The 17638-nt window shown below is 36.3% G+C and overlaps 1 protein-coding gene across 1 annotated transcript; it reads left to right on the forward strand.

Annotated features, from left to right (window-relative positions):
* Nucleotides 1–1017: 1017 nt before the first annotated feature.
* beag (IC cytokine homolog beag) lies at nucleotides 1018–14398 on the forward strand. The gene is made up of 12 exons (XM_045767546.2): nucleotides 1018–1166; nucleotides 2491–2551; nucleotides 3034–3213; nucleotides 5410–5580; nucleotides 7409–7663; nucleotides 8493–8667; nucleotides 9448–9573; nucleotides 10228–10457; nucleotides 10912–11166; nucleotides 12694–12811; nucleotides 13367–13617; nucleotides 14207–14398. The coding sequence occupies exons 1-12, from the start codon at nucleotides 1157–1159 to the stop codon at nucleotides 14232–14234; spliced, it is 1860 nt and encodes a 619-aa protein (XP_045623502.1). The 5' UTR covers nucleotides 1018–1156; the 3' UTR covers nucleotides 14235–14398.
* Nucleotides 14399–17638: the final 3240 nt, after the last annotated feature.

The following is a 17638-nucleotide window of genomic DNA, read 5'->3' on the forward strand; positions in this document are numbered from 1 at the left end:
GTTGATGATATTCTGGAGCGATATGAGAATTTTGCACCAAGATTGTAACCTTTTGTTGAATTGTCTGAATGTCTCTTGCAAATTGTCTATATACCTAGTCATAAAAGTATTTGTGTGTACGTCTGATACCATACCACTTGTGTAAATGAAGAAATGTATATGTTTATCTCTAGAATTTTCGGTAATATGTTTATTGTTTGTTATGTGTATCTAAATATATATATATGAACACGTTGTACTGAACGGGGTGAGAATAGCTTGAGCCACCTCATCCCTTTGTGTGTATTTTATCTCAATAAACTTATTTCGATTTCAATTTCAATTCAATTTCAGTTCTAGTATGTTTACTGAGACAAAAAAACACATCTCAAAGGGATAGATTGATTGATTAATGAAGATTAAGCCACCCAAGAGGTGGCACGGGCATGAAAAGCCTGTAAAAAGGGATAGGGTAGCTTAGGCTATTTCTTCACCACCCCTACCTCTTCTCTAATTACAGTTAACACTCCTTCTAACCTATTAGGTAAGGTGTGGTCCGATTATCTGAGTACTCGAGAACAACAGCAACTGTTACGGGCTCACCATAGCCCGTGCTACATGGACATTTTGTTCTGAGTAGGTAATCTAAAACAACAACAACAAGCAGCACGCTGTACACAAGCAAGGAATTAAAAAAAAACATTTTTTTGCAAACAAAAAAAAACTGCCCGAAACGCTTTGGGTAATAGTTGCTTTAGGCATTGTATGTGCTAGCTCTATCTATAAATCCATCAACTTTTTGTATCTCACCTTGTATGTATGTACTTTACCTGAATAGTTAGTTTAGTTCATTTATTATGCACCTCATACCCATCTTGTGGGCGATAGTGGAAAGGGTTACAGAGGCACATAATGGGCTCAGGGACTGAACCTCCACAGTTCATTTAGCTAAGCAAGTTACAATCTTGATGAGCTAGTTACAAAATTCAACCCTTTTACCTGAATAAATATTTGTATATTACTTGTGCGAGAGTCATTTGTTTCGTGTTTACGTTTACTTGGTCTCTCTTCCATAGACGACCAGCGGCCCCAAGCTTCACGAGGAGAATATCTCAGCGGTGTTGTAGTGCACTAGCTGATATATATATGAAGTAAAGCAACACTCTACGTAGCAGCCATGCCTCCAGGTGAGTGGTTTATTGCCAGATGAGTGACCAGTCCGCTGCTCCAAAGTCCTGTTAGGGTTCGTTCCCCATATTCGTCATCACTAGACAATGCTCTTGTTATCCTAATTCTTCTGTCATCATGTCGCAGGAGCTGTTCCCTGCTGATTTCTGCAGGGAGGGAGGAGGAGGATGCTGCATCACTCAACTAGTGAATTAGTTCTTCAGTCTTCAAGTCGCCCATGATATCAGTTAGGCTCTGAAACCTGCCAGTATACACAACATTGTATTGGTTATTTTGATTCGGTTAAATTAGGATAACATGATGAAGATAACAGCATAAGGCCTATTGGCCCCATACTAAGCAGCTCCTATTTATATCCACCCAATTTCATTCATATATATATATATGCCTAAGCTACCCTGGAAACAATCAAGGGATCCCACTGCTATTATGTTACGTGGTAATTGGTTGCACAGATCAACAACCCTGTTACCAAACCAGAATTTACCCAAGTCTTAACTAAATGTGACCAATTTTCTCAATTTCTTCTTTACCCACATATATGGAACGACCATCTACTTCTATCTTTTCATTAGTTGCTGGATAAGTCGGGTTAGATTTACTCTAAGAATAGGGGTCACGTACCTTGAGGGGATTTCAGGGCTCGGCGACCCCGCGGCCCGGTCGTCGATGTAGTACAGGTACTGACATTTTTTATAGGCCTCTTGTTATTAGGGGCGAAGGATCATCTTACATCACTGCAACTTTCTGAACAAACCTTTCCTCACCGTGTCTAGTCTAGTCATGACTAGACACGGAAGGAGGTGTGACCTCCTTCCTCGGACTCCCTATAGCTCTCTCTCCCACCCTATCCTCTTCTTCTCCGTAGGTTTTTCGGATTTAGCGCAAGTGGCTCTATAGGAAAGTGGGGCCTGGGGCTGTCATCTAGTGGAAGTCAGATGCATTAGTATTTGGGTAGTTACACAACATCAATGATCTCTTTCTTTGTTTGCCTTGGGATACCTCATTTCCTTTGGTCACTGCTTTTGTGTGTGTATGCTTTCTGGCAGGATATTTCAAAGTTTTAATAGATGATTTTCGATCCCTTGCTACTGTCACCTTGTTGAGTGAGCCAGAGTGTAGTTCTGGCTCCTGGTAGGTAACTATCATCCTTTGGAAGCTTGGTATGATGAATAAAGCTTTATGTATCTAGAATGAAGGTCAAAGAGTTATCAAGGGCTCAAGAGATAAGTGTTTCATTATTTTCAGTGCTTTATTTTTATATATATTGGACTTGTGTATTGTGTATTTATAACTTATGTATGTAATGAAATCTGTTTTCAGGTGGTGAGGAAGTGTTTTCCAATCCTTTGGCACCACCAGGGGAAACTGTTATAGATGAAAGGTTAGTACAAATTTTGGACACATCTCGGTACTGTACACTACTTTTGTGTTGTTATGTTGAAATCCTTTCTTTCATTTTATATTTAACACTGGTCATTAATAGAAAAGTTCTCTTTGATTACTTTAGTTTGCAAAATAAAAATTTATGCTATATTGATATTAAGAGCAATCCCATAATGGCTTGTCCAACTGACTAGAGAGATAGAGTGCAACACACATCATCTATAGTGTCACATTAACTTTAAACTATTTTCTGTATATCTCATTTAAATATTTTAATTTATTATTTTATGCACTGGTGTCTTGCTTTCGTGGAACTTGATTCAGTTTAATTCTGATGCACTGTATGAAATATGATGCAGTCTTGGCTCATTTTATTAGTTTTCTAGCTAAATGTGAAAAAATAAAAAAATTGAATATGCAGTGCCAGTAAACTTAAAAATTTCACATTTATTTTAATACTGTATATCTAAAAATTTTCAGGCCACAACGCCTTACCAATGCAGACTTTAGAAAATTGTTAATGACTCCTCGTGCACCGCCGGGGAGTCAGAAAGAAACGGTTACTTCTGCTGGAACCAAAACCTCCAGTACTGAGCCACCTACCCAACGCCGTGAAAATAAAGACGATGTTCGAGCTGCAGAAAGAAAGAAGAAAAAGAGGTAATGTAATATGAATACTGTGTAGGTTAATAGTTTAAATTTTGTGTGTGTGTGTATGTGTCCATGTTTACTGCAGTTGCACTTTCAGGAAGCAGTTGTAGTTTTTTTTTTTTTTTTTTTTTTTTTTTTGAGATATATACAAGAGTTGTTACACTCTTGTACAACCACTAGTGCGCGTAGCGTTTCGGGCAAGTCCCTGGAAAACGATCCCCGCCGCGAAGAATCGTTTTTACAACCGAGTAACCATTTTACTGTTGAGTTAAACAGAAGCTACAGTTAAGGATTTGCGCCCAGTAAATCCTTCCCGGCCAGGATACGAACCCACGACAAAGTGCTTGTGGAACGCCAGGCGAGTGTCTTACCACTGCACCACGGAGACTGTTAGGTCTCTAGTTAGGACTGTATTGTTCCCTAGAGCTAGACACTTCAATTCTGACTAGTAGCATCTACCCAACCCATGGAGTTATAGGGAGCATATATTATAAGTCACCGCTTTTATGTGGAGTGGAAGCTATAGATGGATGCAGTGCCCAAGCTTGAATTGCCGTTTAAATTTGATTTGGAGCTTAATTGGAGCTTAGAAATTGCACAAGAAAGATTGTCTTTTGCCGACGTTTAATGAAATCGGTGATAAGTTCAGAAACTGAAATGAGTGCATTGGTAATATGTTAGAGTGGTAAAAAAATTTCAAGAACTGATAATCTCAACTACTCTGTGCTCATACAGATGTACAGTTAGGCACAGGGACACACGTTGAAATTATAACGGCAGCATCCAAAAATGTACATAAAGTAAATATAAAACATTAGATACACACACATTACTTATTGCGGAGGGGGGGGGGGGGTTATGGGCCAACGTTTAATGTGGTTCATAGAACAATGCCCACGTAAACTGCACAGCATTCTCACGACTTCTACCTGCATCTTGTAGTATACTGTTCTCGACTTGTTGAATATTTTATATGGTAGTGGGCTTTGTGCCTCTATCTCTTGCAGCACTGTATACTCAACCTGTAGTTTTACATTTTAATTAAAGTATTTGGTGAGAAGTGCAATGGGTAGCCTGTGGTCATGGGTCACATAGCAGTGTGACTCACAAATTTATCTCGAACACACACACTAACACATTAAGTGATTGATGCTAATTCATGCTGATAGACAATGTAGTAAGCACTCGCTACATCCACACTATTCCTTTATGTACAGCTGCACTGTATGATTGTCTACAAATTATAGTCATGACATTCTTTCTGGATACCTGCTTGATGGGGTTCAGGGAGTTCTTTTACTCCCCAAGCCCAGCCCAAGGCCAGGCTTTACTTGTGAGAGATTGGTCCACTAGGCTGTTGCTTGGAGCGGCCCACAGGCCCCCATATCCACCACAGCCCGATTGGTCCAGCACTGCTTTGAGAAATGATCTAGTTTTCTCTTGAAGATGTCTACAGTTGTTCCGGCAATATGTCTTATGCTCGCTGGGAGGTTGTTGAACAAGAATAGATTTCAGGATAGATCACCTGAAAAAAGTATTTTGCATAGAACAAACACCCAACAAAATTACCTGGTGTAAATCTAACCCATAGGTGTTTTTGAAAGCATGAATGTTTTACAACTTTAAAAGGAATGGAAAAAGCATCCTCATTTCACAATTTTTTTTTTACTTCATGTTTTGAGTTTTATCTCAACAGCAGTTACTGTTCTTATCATAACTGCTCGGTTATAAATCACTCGTAACTTTAAAGAATCTCAAAATGCCTCGTGGCAATCTCATCTACACCTGTAAAATCACATCTGTACCTGCCAAGGATTTTCCCAAGTCTGCAAATACTAATCATTCAGCATCTTCTAGTGTGAATATAATACAGTAGTTGAATGCTCATTTCCCTGAATTCAAAAGAAGTGCATTAAAATATATGTAAATCTTACTCCCTTTCAGTTTCTTGCCTACCAGCCACATTATTAACTAACTCCTATTGAAGTTATTTACTTCAATATTTGTTTTCTACCGTAACACCAGCATGTACACAAAACAATGTTCTCCATAATAAATATTGCTTATCATTCTCTTTTTGATTTATATATCTGTACTGTACACTTATGTTGTAAAGTTTTAGTAAAAACAGATTAAAGATATTTTTTGTAGGGAAATTGAGAAGAAAACATTGTCATATCTCCTCACTTTTGTTTTTGTCTCCAGCTACTATGCCAAGATCAAGAAGGAAGAAGAAGAAAAAATGGCCGAGTTAGCGGAGAAATACCGTGACAGAGCTAAAGAGAGACGTGAAGGGAAGAATCCTGATTATCAAGCAGAAGATCCTTCTCAAGCTGGTATGGGAGGTTACCGTGCAGTTGCTCCAGATCTGAAATCGTATGTGTATTTCCAGTTTGAGTACTTGTTATAATGTATGTTGGTAACTATAGATATACAGTTCTGTATGTTCTATTGTTGCAAACTGGTTGACAGTCTTTTTCCACTTAGTATTTATTTATTAAATACAATTTATTTGGTTGGCTGATCTTTGTAACATTTCATAACCTTTATATATCCGTGGTCTCTGCATTTGAAAAATTGTTTGTGCCAGATTCACATGTATTCTTACTAAAAAATAGTGGTGAGATTTGCAATAAGACTGTAGCCTGAATTAAGAGAATGAGCAGAAGGGGGTATTATCACTATATGCAAAATATTGAGGGAGATATACAATGAGGACAAAGAAATCCTCTTTAAATTGAGAAAAAGTAGAATAAGAGGACATAGGTGTAAGCTGAAATTGTCAAAAAAATGTAATATATAAATTACCCTGTGACAGTGTCAGACCATGAAGGCAGGATTAAGATAGGAATTTCTTTTAAGTACTTTCGTGTTGAATAATACATCTTCAGAATGATGAATTTACATATCAGTAGGTTGGATATATGGGCAGGAAAGAGGTGAGGTGAGGTACAGTGTCTTGAATGAGAACTTGGGGTGGGGGGGGCATAATTTCTTGAGGCATAGATACCATGTAAAACAATCATTTATTTCCTCTGTGGTTCTAAGAGCTCTTTGGGTTGTTAGTCCAGAATTCTTGGATGAAGAGTTTAAGAATATTAATTCTATTGGTCTTGCGCTTCGTTATCCACCAAGTTTTTTTGAGGTTTGCCATAGCAAAGCATGTCATACATATTATAATAATGTATGCAGTAAGAAAATTTGCCCCAAAAATGTTATGTTTACTATATTTTTCTGGGTTTGAAAATATTGTCAAGGCCTTGAAACGTTTTTATATACATGTAGTGTTTAATTACAAAAATACTATAGGAAAACTATTAGTTAGAAACAGTCCTCGTTGTGATAATTGAGTCATTTACAAAATACTTTGTAAAGACTGTAATAGGTATTATGTCGGGCAAACATCTAAAGTTTTGAAATTTTGAATTTAGCAACATAAATACTCTGTAAGATATGGCTAATTGTCTAATGCTTTGTTTGTTCCTTTGTCAGAAAGTTCTCGCCAAATTGATTAGGAGATAGCTTCTTCAATAATGAATTATAAAAGCATTTTCAGTCGGAACATAATTGAATCTGCTTTATTACAGATTACAAAATCATGTAATTTGAAAATTAGCATTGGATTGTATAATTTAGATCCATTTTTTATTTATCAGTTAAAGGGCAATTTAAGTAGGACCACTGAAACACATTTATCTCACTAATACCTTATTAATATCCCCTAATCTCATTAAAGATATTGTGCCTCGCCTTGCCTCGCCTCTTTCCTGCCATACAGTATATCCAACTTACTGATCTGTAAATCCATCCTTCTAAAGATGTATTACTAAATATGAAAGTACAGTACTTGAGGAAATTCCTGTCGTAATTCTTCCTTCGTGGTCTGACACTGTCACATTGTTCATCACATTTAGATTTTTTCCCAATTTACACACAATGGCCACCTGTACATGGTACAAGTGGAATACACTGAGAGAAGAATTGGAAGCAAACACAATCTACAGCTTTAAGGCTAGAAAATGTCCACACCAACCACACCTATTCCCACCTCAACTATGTCTATTCCCATCCCATCCCATCCCATCCATACTGCCTGGATTGTAAGATATGTCAGGCATAAGGACCGAGAATACCTCCGTCAGTCAACTGCAGTCAAAACGTTTCATTCACAGATATTGTTTAATGAAAGTATTTCTTATTTCAGGGGTTTGGATGCAGCAGAACGTCGTAAGCAAATGATCCAAGAGTCCAAATTTTTGGGTGGTGACATGGAGCATACCCATTTAGTGAAAGGCTTAGATTATGCATTGTTGCAGAAAGTACGATCCGAAATCCAAATTAAGGAATCTGAGGTTTTGGTGGAAATAGAACGGCCCATCTCCTCTGATGCACCAAAAGAGAAGAAGCCACCACCTCCTATAAGTATTCCTCAACAAGAAGAGGATGAACTGATATTCAAGTAATTATCATATAAAATTTGTTTACTTTTAACTTAGTAGCTGCATGTAGCAGCAGCAGCATGTAACTGTTGAGTCATACTCAAATCTGTTTGGCATTTGAGTACTGTAGTGGTATGTATGTTATTTATTTTAATTTTGAATTTACTATTGCTAAATCATGTTTGTTTACTAAATAGCTAAATTTTCTGTGCAAAGCATTTTGATAGTATTTTGTATGCATAATTAGGCTCTCTTGAAGTGCTAAGAAGTTTTACAATAAGAAATATAGTAAGAAAAGTAGTAAAGTGTATGTAGCTGGGAATATCCTGATCACTGGTCAGAGTCGCCCCATTGCTCCAATTCATTTTCTCATTGATATATCGTATTAGTGTGATTTCTTTGTGTATGTAAAAGAAATGTAGTGTTACATTGGTGAAGGATATGTATAAGAATTTTATGCAGTGCCACTCAGCTGGTCCTTTAACTTGAGGATCAGTTAGAATCGGAACATTTGTTGCCAAGTCTGGGCGTGTCGATACACTGCCTCGGTGCAACAAGTATCTTATTAAATTGTCCCTGCTGGGTTATACTGCAGTTAGGGGAACACTGGAGAATTCTCAATTGAGCCTGGAAGAGCTGTCAGAAATTACATTCAAATCATGGATTGAATCCTCATCATGGTATAATTTTAAGACTAAACTTGAAGGAACAGAAAAGCTGTTGAATGAACTTGACAAAAAGTCTGTTGGATGCTAATGGATAAAAATTGCATTGTGTGTATCTAATTAGATTGATTTTTGATGTACCAGTATAAACAAATTATTTAACTTTTTTTTTTTTTTTTTTTAGAACAAATGCAGGACGACGCATTTTCAGCAGTATCTTCAACACGAAGCCAGCAGAGTTTAATGACTTATTTCTCACTGGTCGTATGGCATATGCTATTGATCTTGATGATGAAGTTGCCGAGAGTGACATTCCTACCACTGTTATTCGCTCCAAAGCTGATCTTCAAGGTATAGAGGTAAGGTATATGATGTTTTACTTAATTACTGTTATTGGGTACCATTAGTAAAAATGTGATCATTTTATTGTTTATTTGGTTTTGCTTAACCCTTTCATTGTGATACCTGTCTATGATAAAATGGTTAAAACAAATTTTCATTACAAATAGTAGTGTCATCGTCTCAGTTGACACTACTATACAGATTATCCTCAACTTAGTATATAGAGATGAGAATATATGATTATATATTATAGGCTGCAACCTTCACTCTAAGTACTGTATGTGGGTATTACGTCGGCCAAGCTCACAAGGCATTTAACCTGTCATCTTCAATCAGGTGCCCCCTTAAAAATCACACGAGAGAAGCCCATGACATCATCCTGACAAGAGAAATGCTGAATAAAAACACTTGTCTATTAGATGAAGCCCAGAATGTTAGGAGACTACAAATTCTTGAAGCCCTACACATGAAAGTTGAACAAATGAGCATAAACACTCAAATAACAGAATTATTCACTCTCCCCACTATGAGAATGAAATTAAAACTGGAACGCAAACAAGCCAACGATGATGTCGCTGCCCAGTATGTCATATCCCAATATAGTCACCCAAGTTCTCATTACCCTATCACCTGATAAAACTTTGTATGCTTAGGTTATTGTCCCATCAGCTCACTTTCCCTTTCATCCTCCCTTTGGCTGACGTAATTTTGTATACACCTGCCTTCCCTGTTGCTTGCTTATTTTTATATTTTCTGTACATGTGCACTATTTATTATATATTTGATTTTTTTTCCAGAATATGCAAGCAACGTTTACAACAAATGACATTGTAATTCAGAAGCTTACTCAGATTTTATCCTACCTTCGCACTGGTAGAGCCAGCAAAAAACAAAAAAAGAAAGACAAAGGCAAAAATGAAGCGGTAAGTACTGTATATATATATACCTTTTGTCAGTTTATCTTTTTACATGATTTTTGTAGCTTTGGAAAAAATTTCTCAAATATCAAGGCATCGGAGATTATTAGCTAAAAAGAAGTGAATGAAATGTCCTTATTCTAAATATTTTATATTTGGTTAATGGACTATCTGTTGATTTTATTATATTCTAGCATTCTTGTTTTATACTTTGTATACCGTACTGTACATTGAAACTTATTAAGGAAACCCCATCAACAGGATAGCCATTGGGCATCAGTGACGGCTTGTTAATCCTCCAAATACATTTCTTTATACAAGTTTTTTTTGTACTGAAGTCAGGTGGTCAGGTGAATGCAGTCAGCAGCTACTCACTTGTATGATAAGTGTGTATTCCCTCTGTATGCACCAGCATACTAGTTAAAGTGGGTAATGGCCACTCATTTGTATTCCCATGGCATTAATTGCCACTTTGTCATTGATGATATAGGGGAGAAAAGTTATGCTGAGGAGTATTCCTTGGATTGGGTAAATACTATTCAAGGAGTCCCTTGGTCCCAGAGTATTTAGTTTGTGCATTTTCTTGATTTTGGAAATGTGGTTAATTATCAAATACAAAAATTATACTGTGCTTATAAAAAATTTTAATTTTTTTATTAGGCTGGGAGGGCTGGAGCTGATGACAGTATCTATGGAGACATCGGAGACTATGTTCCATCAGTGGGTAAGGCAAGTGATCGAGATAAAGATCGTGGAGATCGTGACCGTGAAAGGGGAAGAGATAGAGACCGTGAACGTGACCGAAGAGACAGGGAAAAGGACAGAGGAGATCGCGACAGAGATAGAGAAAAGGATCGACGTGAACGCGACAGAGATCGAGATCGTGATCGGTAAGATTTAACTCGACTGTTCAGATTTTCCATTCACACTCTTATAAAATATAAACTAATTCTCATTCCTATGATAACCCTTTATCAATCCAACTCCTGTTTGTGGTTATATTTATTGCAGGTTTTCCTATTCATTTTAAAAATACACTTAAAGGTAAAAACAAAAAAATATCATGGTCTAATCTCATCTGTACATTAAATAACTTGTATCATCAAAACTTTTACTTTATGATTGTTTATTGCATTCCTTGTGCCCACTACCACAAGTTATGCCCTAGGAACATGATAACTTTGCCACACCTGCCATTTAGTTGACTTAACTTATCAGTGCTGAAAAAAAAACATAAGTAGTGGTTGGTCCAAAATAGTTGTTGACTGCAACAAGTTTTTAAATTTGCATTTTCTAAGATAAATATGATTATTGGATTAATTTCTAAACAATTTTATATTTCAGACATGATAGAGATAGAGAGCATGACAGAGAACGAAAGCCCCGTTCATACTTCAGCCGCTCTGCACATGAAGAGGTAAAGAATGAGATGCGTGCTGCGGAAGAGAGGTTACAGACACAATGGCCCACTGGAGCAGATATAAAGGCTGACAAGCAAGCACCTCAGGCACCACAGCAGCCACAACAACAGCTGACACAACAACAGCAAGCACAGCAACAACAGGCTCCCTCTCAGCAGCAACAGCCACCACCAAAACCGTATGAACACATTTTCTGTATTCTAGAAGTTTAAATTGTAACTTTCGTTTAAAACTTTTGTTTGAGATAAAAAAAATGACTGTAGATATTTGGTGCTGGTGTTCATATAACTTTTACATGTGTATATTCATTGAGGCCTATGGAAATGCCAGGATAATAAATATGGCGATGCTACAGAGTAAAAGATATTCATAAGGATATTCGTAAGTACTCAAGGTATCGTGCAAGCAATGAAAGAGTTGTTGATTGTGTTTGTGGAAAGGGTTATGTTAAAGTATGTTTATGATAAAAAATTATCAATATCTGAAGGAACACAAACTCAAACCTTTATTGATAACAAGAAAGTATTTAGATTCTGTCATTGCAAACTGAAGGGAAAAGTTGGAGTAGGATTGTAAAAAATATGCGGAAAGATAAACGAGCAGAAAAAAAGTGTGACCGAGGAATTCGAACAAATATTTTATACATATCTGTCAGAAAGCAAAAAACTGTTTTAGAAAGAATCTTCAAATAGTAACAAGGAGGCAGATAGGAAAGTAAATTTTAACATTAACGATATACATAGGAGAATGATAACTGGTAAAAAGGAAATTAGAAGTAGATGGGATAGCCAGGTGGCTGTTTATAGTAATAACAACAGTTGATTGGGAAGTTTTCATGCTTGTTTAATAAATGTAATCAGAGCCGTCAAAGATTGAGTAAAGATATACACGTTCGTAAGTACTTGCTTAACTGCCTCGTGAATCTGGCCCCAGACACTTGTGACTAGACTCTCTTTGCAGGGTGACTGGGTTGAGGTAAGGGTCATGTGGAGGTTGAGGTTGGCCCCTCTCCATGAACCACTTCAAACCAGCTTCCAAAACTACCAAAACCTAAACCAAAATACCAAAACTAGCTAAATTCTGTCCTCACCAAGATTCATCCATCATATTAATTTTGTTATGCTGATTAAATGTTAACGTTTGTGTAGTTCATTTACCAATGAAGACTGGGGTGAATATGGTTTCAGTGATGGTCATATGTAGTGTACATGTGACCCCCGTCACCCAAACAAGCCCAGATACCCCTGTTAATATAATAATAAATATAACCATACACTTAGTGGGTATGAACTTCGGAGACATTAGTCTACTAAGTGTTGTGGCCAAAGTGAATGGCAGAATTGTGATTGGAAGATCAAAGAAGGTAAATGAAGAGTTAGCTGGCAAGACGTTTTGAAGAGTTCCTTGTCAATGTGGGTCAGAGGTCGATAGAGCCTAATGGGAAGGGTGGGTCGTGGGTGGTCACTAGCCCTGGCTTGGGAAAGAAAGTGGTGTTTCCTGTAATACTAACTCGATGCCGTTATGTATTTTGTTTTAGTGTAAGTTATGTGTCTTTGTATATACAGTATTTATGTATATATTTAGCCATGTTAACGGTGTCGTTTTTACATGTGTGCGTTTTGTTTTTTGCATTAATTATATTATCATTGGAGCAGCTGTGTCTTAATGGCAATTTGTTGACATCAGCAAAATGTACATTTTTCAGAGTGAACAGTCTGCTGATGGTGGATGACTATTACACAGAGTGCTACCCTGGTATGGCAGAGATGCAGGATGCTATTGATGATTCGGATGATGAAGCAGATTACACCAAGATGGATATGGTTAGTCTCGTTCTAGAATTATTAGGTATTTTGTTAGGAATACCTTATGCTTTTGCCATAATTATTTTTGTACAATTATTTTCTTTATCTTGGTTTTTTAATTATAGTGGATCATCAAGTGGTTGGTATAGTTAAGAATGAACTAAAACACAGCTTATTTCAAAAGTTAGATTTTTTCCTCACACTATATATGTATGTCACATTTTAAAAACTGTTTGTACATTCTGAAAGGATGTATGTACAAAGACAAAGCTTTTAGGCCTTCTCCACAAACTCATACATCAGCTACATGCAATGTTATTCCCACTTTTGACCATTTACTCCATTTAGGCTTTTTATGAGTTCTCATTTCTACCTCTTGCCTCATATCTTTTACTGTATATGTATTTATTTTTATTTATTTCTTTATTTATTTATATATTTATTTATATATTTATTTATATATACAAGAGTTCTTACATTCTTGTACAGCCACTAGCACGTGTAGCATTTTGTGCAATTATTATATTCTAGGCTTGGGAACAATTTTATTAATACAATTTTCCATAATTTTAGGGTAACAAGAAAGGCCCTGTTGGTCGTTGGGACTTTGACACGCAAGAAGAATATAGTGATTATATGAACCAGCGGGAAGCTATGCCAAAAGCTGCTTTCCAGTATGGTGTGAAAATGGCTGATGGCCGGAAGACTCGCCGTATTGGCGGAAACAAGGAGAAGGACCGAAATGCCGAACTGAATAGAGAGTGGCAACAGATCCAGCAGATCCTCAAGAGACGCAAGGATACTGATGGGGCCTCTGGTGTTCCGTAAGTATTTATCCTAAGCGTAGTAAAGAACAGCAATTTGTGTTTGCCTTCTGTTAGGTTTTTTGTTTAACTATTGATCAGAATAGTGTAGACTGGAATACATCATTCAGGAACATATTTCAGACTTTTTATTCCTTACAATTATAATGAAATCCTCTTAGATTTGCTAAAAAAAAATTGATTATAACATATACAAAGTTTATGTAGTGTGGCTTGTTAAAAAATTGAAGTGCCAAAGAGCATATATATATGAATATTATTTGAAGCATCTACAATAAGTTTATTATTTAAAACCTCACGTGTCGACTATTGTACCTTCGTGGCTGAATGATACATATGCGAAGACATGAGATTTTAAGTGAAGGAAAAGATTCATACAAGAGCTCGGCTGCACTGTTTAACCGATATGAACACTCGTTTTTAGCAAGTCGTGTAGATAAATAGCAATGAAATATTTATTGTTGACATAGCGAATTATTATCTGAATAATGATAAAAGGGGATTTTTAAACCTTTGAAAAGTAAATATTAAAAATTGTTCCTCAACTTAAAGGTGACTGTTAAATAATACCTATGTTTTGTTTTTCCAGGGAAAAGGCACCAAGATATGAATACTAGGAAGGTGATTAAAAACATGAGCACAGTACTGTATTACTTTATAGTTCACTGTATATTAAATTTTAAGGAATTTTTATTGACAACACACTTGAGTCAATACTGTATATGGAGTTATTTCTGTACCAGATCCATATGTAGTGTTTGAATATAAATATTTAACAAGGCTTCTTCTTTTATTTCCAAACACTTTTCTTCTAGAGGCATTAACATATTATCTTTTATATTATATTTTGAAATTGTTGAATAAATACTAAAGTTCTGACCAACTTTTATAACATTGAAGATGAATTTTAAGAAAAGACTTAAGAAATTTTAAAAATATATAAAAATTGAGTTGCACACATATAAATATTGCAACAGTTAGTACAGTATATAAGACAACCATTTAAGGAACTAATTAATTAGTAACATAATGGACCTGAGATCACTGTATTGCTTCAAGTAAAGGTTAGGACATAATGGACTGAATATATGAATGTGTTTTGTTGAATATAAATTAAAGCTTGCTTGCATATGTTAATAAGCTACCTACAGTTAACTTAACAGTTAACAGCTACCGTTAGCTGTTAACAGCTACTGCAGTTAACTTATTCTTATGTTCATAAGAATTCTTAATGTACGTTCTTTAGAGAGGCAAAGAGTAAAGGGTGACATGATTGAAGTATACAGAAGGTTGAGAGGGTATAACAAAGTATATATTATTAGAGCGTTAAATGTATAAAAACAGACTATAAAACAATGGGTATTTATTGGATACAATTAGATTGAGAAGGCTTCTCAATCAAGATAGTTTGAGAATTGGGTTGTAGATTTATGGAACAAATAACTGGGTAACATAATAGACAAGTGCTATGCATGAATATGAAGGAGTTTTGTTGGGTATAAATAGGCCTGCTGTTTCCTGTATTCATATATATATATATATATATATAATATTACAAAAAAAGAATATGGGTGGTAGGAGAAGAACATATTGTATTAGTGTTTAGTGAGGATCCACAAGGTCTTCTCTGGGTACCCTTTATTTTCTTCTCCGAGGCTATGGGTCCCTACAATTGCACCAGAGGTGGTACCCTTATTAGGTTTATATAAATTATATATAAATATATATTATATAAATATATATAACATATATTTATATATATATACGATATATATAATATTATATATATATATATATTATATATATATATATATACATAGATAATATTTTAAACCTAATGAGGGTACCACCTCAACTATTTCATTAGAAGACTTTTAAGTTTTTGTTCATAATATTTATCTGCTGACACCATGATGGTTTTTATCTGCAAGTAACCATGCATGAATATGTATACAATGCAAATATTTTTTTATCCAGATCTGAAAATAAAAACACTCGCCCAATGCAAGTGTTAACTTGAGAACAAGATATACCAAAAGAAACCATCCCAGAAGACAGTTGGAAATGTGAAAAAAGAGAATCTAGTGGAGCAAAGAGCTTAGAAAAGAATACTTCACAGTTGGATACTTAAAGGTTCAGCAATCTTGTTGAGAAACCTTTCACATAGTTTTCCTAGAAGCACTTTGTTTTCCTGGGAACACCTGTCTGTTGTAGATCTGAAACAACTGGCAGTACCACAACATATCCAGTATTGTATGTCCAAGAGTTCCCATGGTACAAAAATTAATGGCTCGATTATATTTATACAGTACAGTATACAAATGCATACACACACACATTACACATTCAGTCCATTTGTTCACTATCAATGGTAAACCCCAGCAGTAAAGAAGTTTTACAGCAAACCATTACATTGGTATCTTCTTTCATTGCAATGTTCTCCTGTTATGAATTAAACTAATGAAGTTTAGCTTTATATTGTTGAAAGTGTTTTATCAATAAAATAATTATATTAATAATAATATTATTGTCCTAATTGCTGAATAACTGCCTAGGCACACACCAATGTTGCTACCCAATTCTGGCAGGGATTTGAGTGCTAGCAATAGTTCACCTAATACCCCAATTTCACAGGATGGTTGGCATTCTAGCATATCTAATGGAAAGTCCTAGACAAAAAGTGTGTATGTATGTATGTATTTATACATATACATACTGTCTTTACCACTGTAAAGTGATGTTTACATTGATAAAGACAGTATGTATTGAAGATAGTTACAGTGAGGGGAAAGAAATGGGAGGGTGTATTGTGGAGACCTGGATACAAGGTCTCCACAATCCCTTTACCTAGAGATCCCCTCTACCCTTCTCCTTGCCCTCTTCCCATTTTCCTCCCCATCTCTCCACCTTTCTCCTCCTTCCTCTTCTTCCCACTCTCTAGTCTCAGAATTTAATATTACAAAGCACTCAAACTGCAATATGACTGTACTAGACATTCAACATCTATTTCAGACTTAATGAAAATTGCAGGGGAGGAAGGTGTAGTGTAAATACCAATATTTCTTCAAGTGTGGCACTGGAGCCAACAACGTTTGGTGTATGACACTCCCATACCTACCACCCCCATGTGTCATGTTGGAAAGCTGGGTGAGGTTAGCCCCAAGTACCTTGTCTCCGACCTCACACAAACACATTTTTATATATATACAGTACCAGGCAAGTGTCTGGCTGTCCCGGGTCTCTTTTTTTTTTCCCCCCCTCTTTCCCATCTCTCCCCATCTCTGTTTTTCTATCCCCCCCCTCTACTCTTCTCTCCCAGTTCCCTCTCCCTCTTAGATCTCTCCTCTAGCTCCACCCTGTCTCCCAATCTCTCCTCTCTACCCTCTCTTTCAATGTTCCCCTGCGATGAAATTATTCATCATTTCTTAGTCCACTACGGGCTCGCCATAGCCCATGCTACTTGGAACTTTTTGTTCCGAGTTGGTGAATCTATAACAACAACAATCATCGTTTATAGTGAAGAAATCGAAGGATTTGGCCAGACGCCTTTCTCTGATTATATAAAGGAGGAGGTAGTGGAAGGCCCAAGCTATATTCGTCCTGTACCCCAGCAGACCATTCACTCTGCGAAGCTGGGTAATTACCTAAGAGTAATTACAGAATGAGAGCTTCACTCGTGGTATCCCCGTCTTCTTAGTATTCTTTGTCATATGAGGCTTTGAAACTAATAACGGTTTTGGCATCCACCACCTCACCTATTCGAACTATCTACCATTCTGTTTGCAAAATAATAAAAAATATTGTTTTTTTAGCAGCTTTGTTCTTGAGCTCGAGTCTATGACCTCTTGTTCTTAAAGATGCAGATCTGAAGAATTCCTCCTTGTCAATTTTGCCGATTCCTGTTATTATTTTGTATGTATTGATCATATCACCTTTTTTCTATCTTCTAGTGTTGGTATCTTTCCCACCTTTAGTCCCTTCCCATAGCTCTTGTTTTTCAATTCTGGGAGCCATTTGGTTG

Source organism: Procambarus clarkii, chromosome 72 (assembly GCF_040958095.1).
Source record: "Procambarus clarkii isolate CNS0578487 chromosome 72, FALCON_Pclarkii_2.0, whole genome shotgun sequence".
Taxonomy (NCBI): Eukaryota; Metazoa; Arthropoda; class Malacostraca; order Decapoda; family Cambaridae; genus Procambarus; species Procambarus clarkii.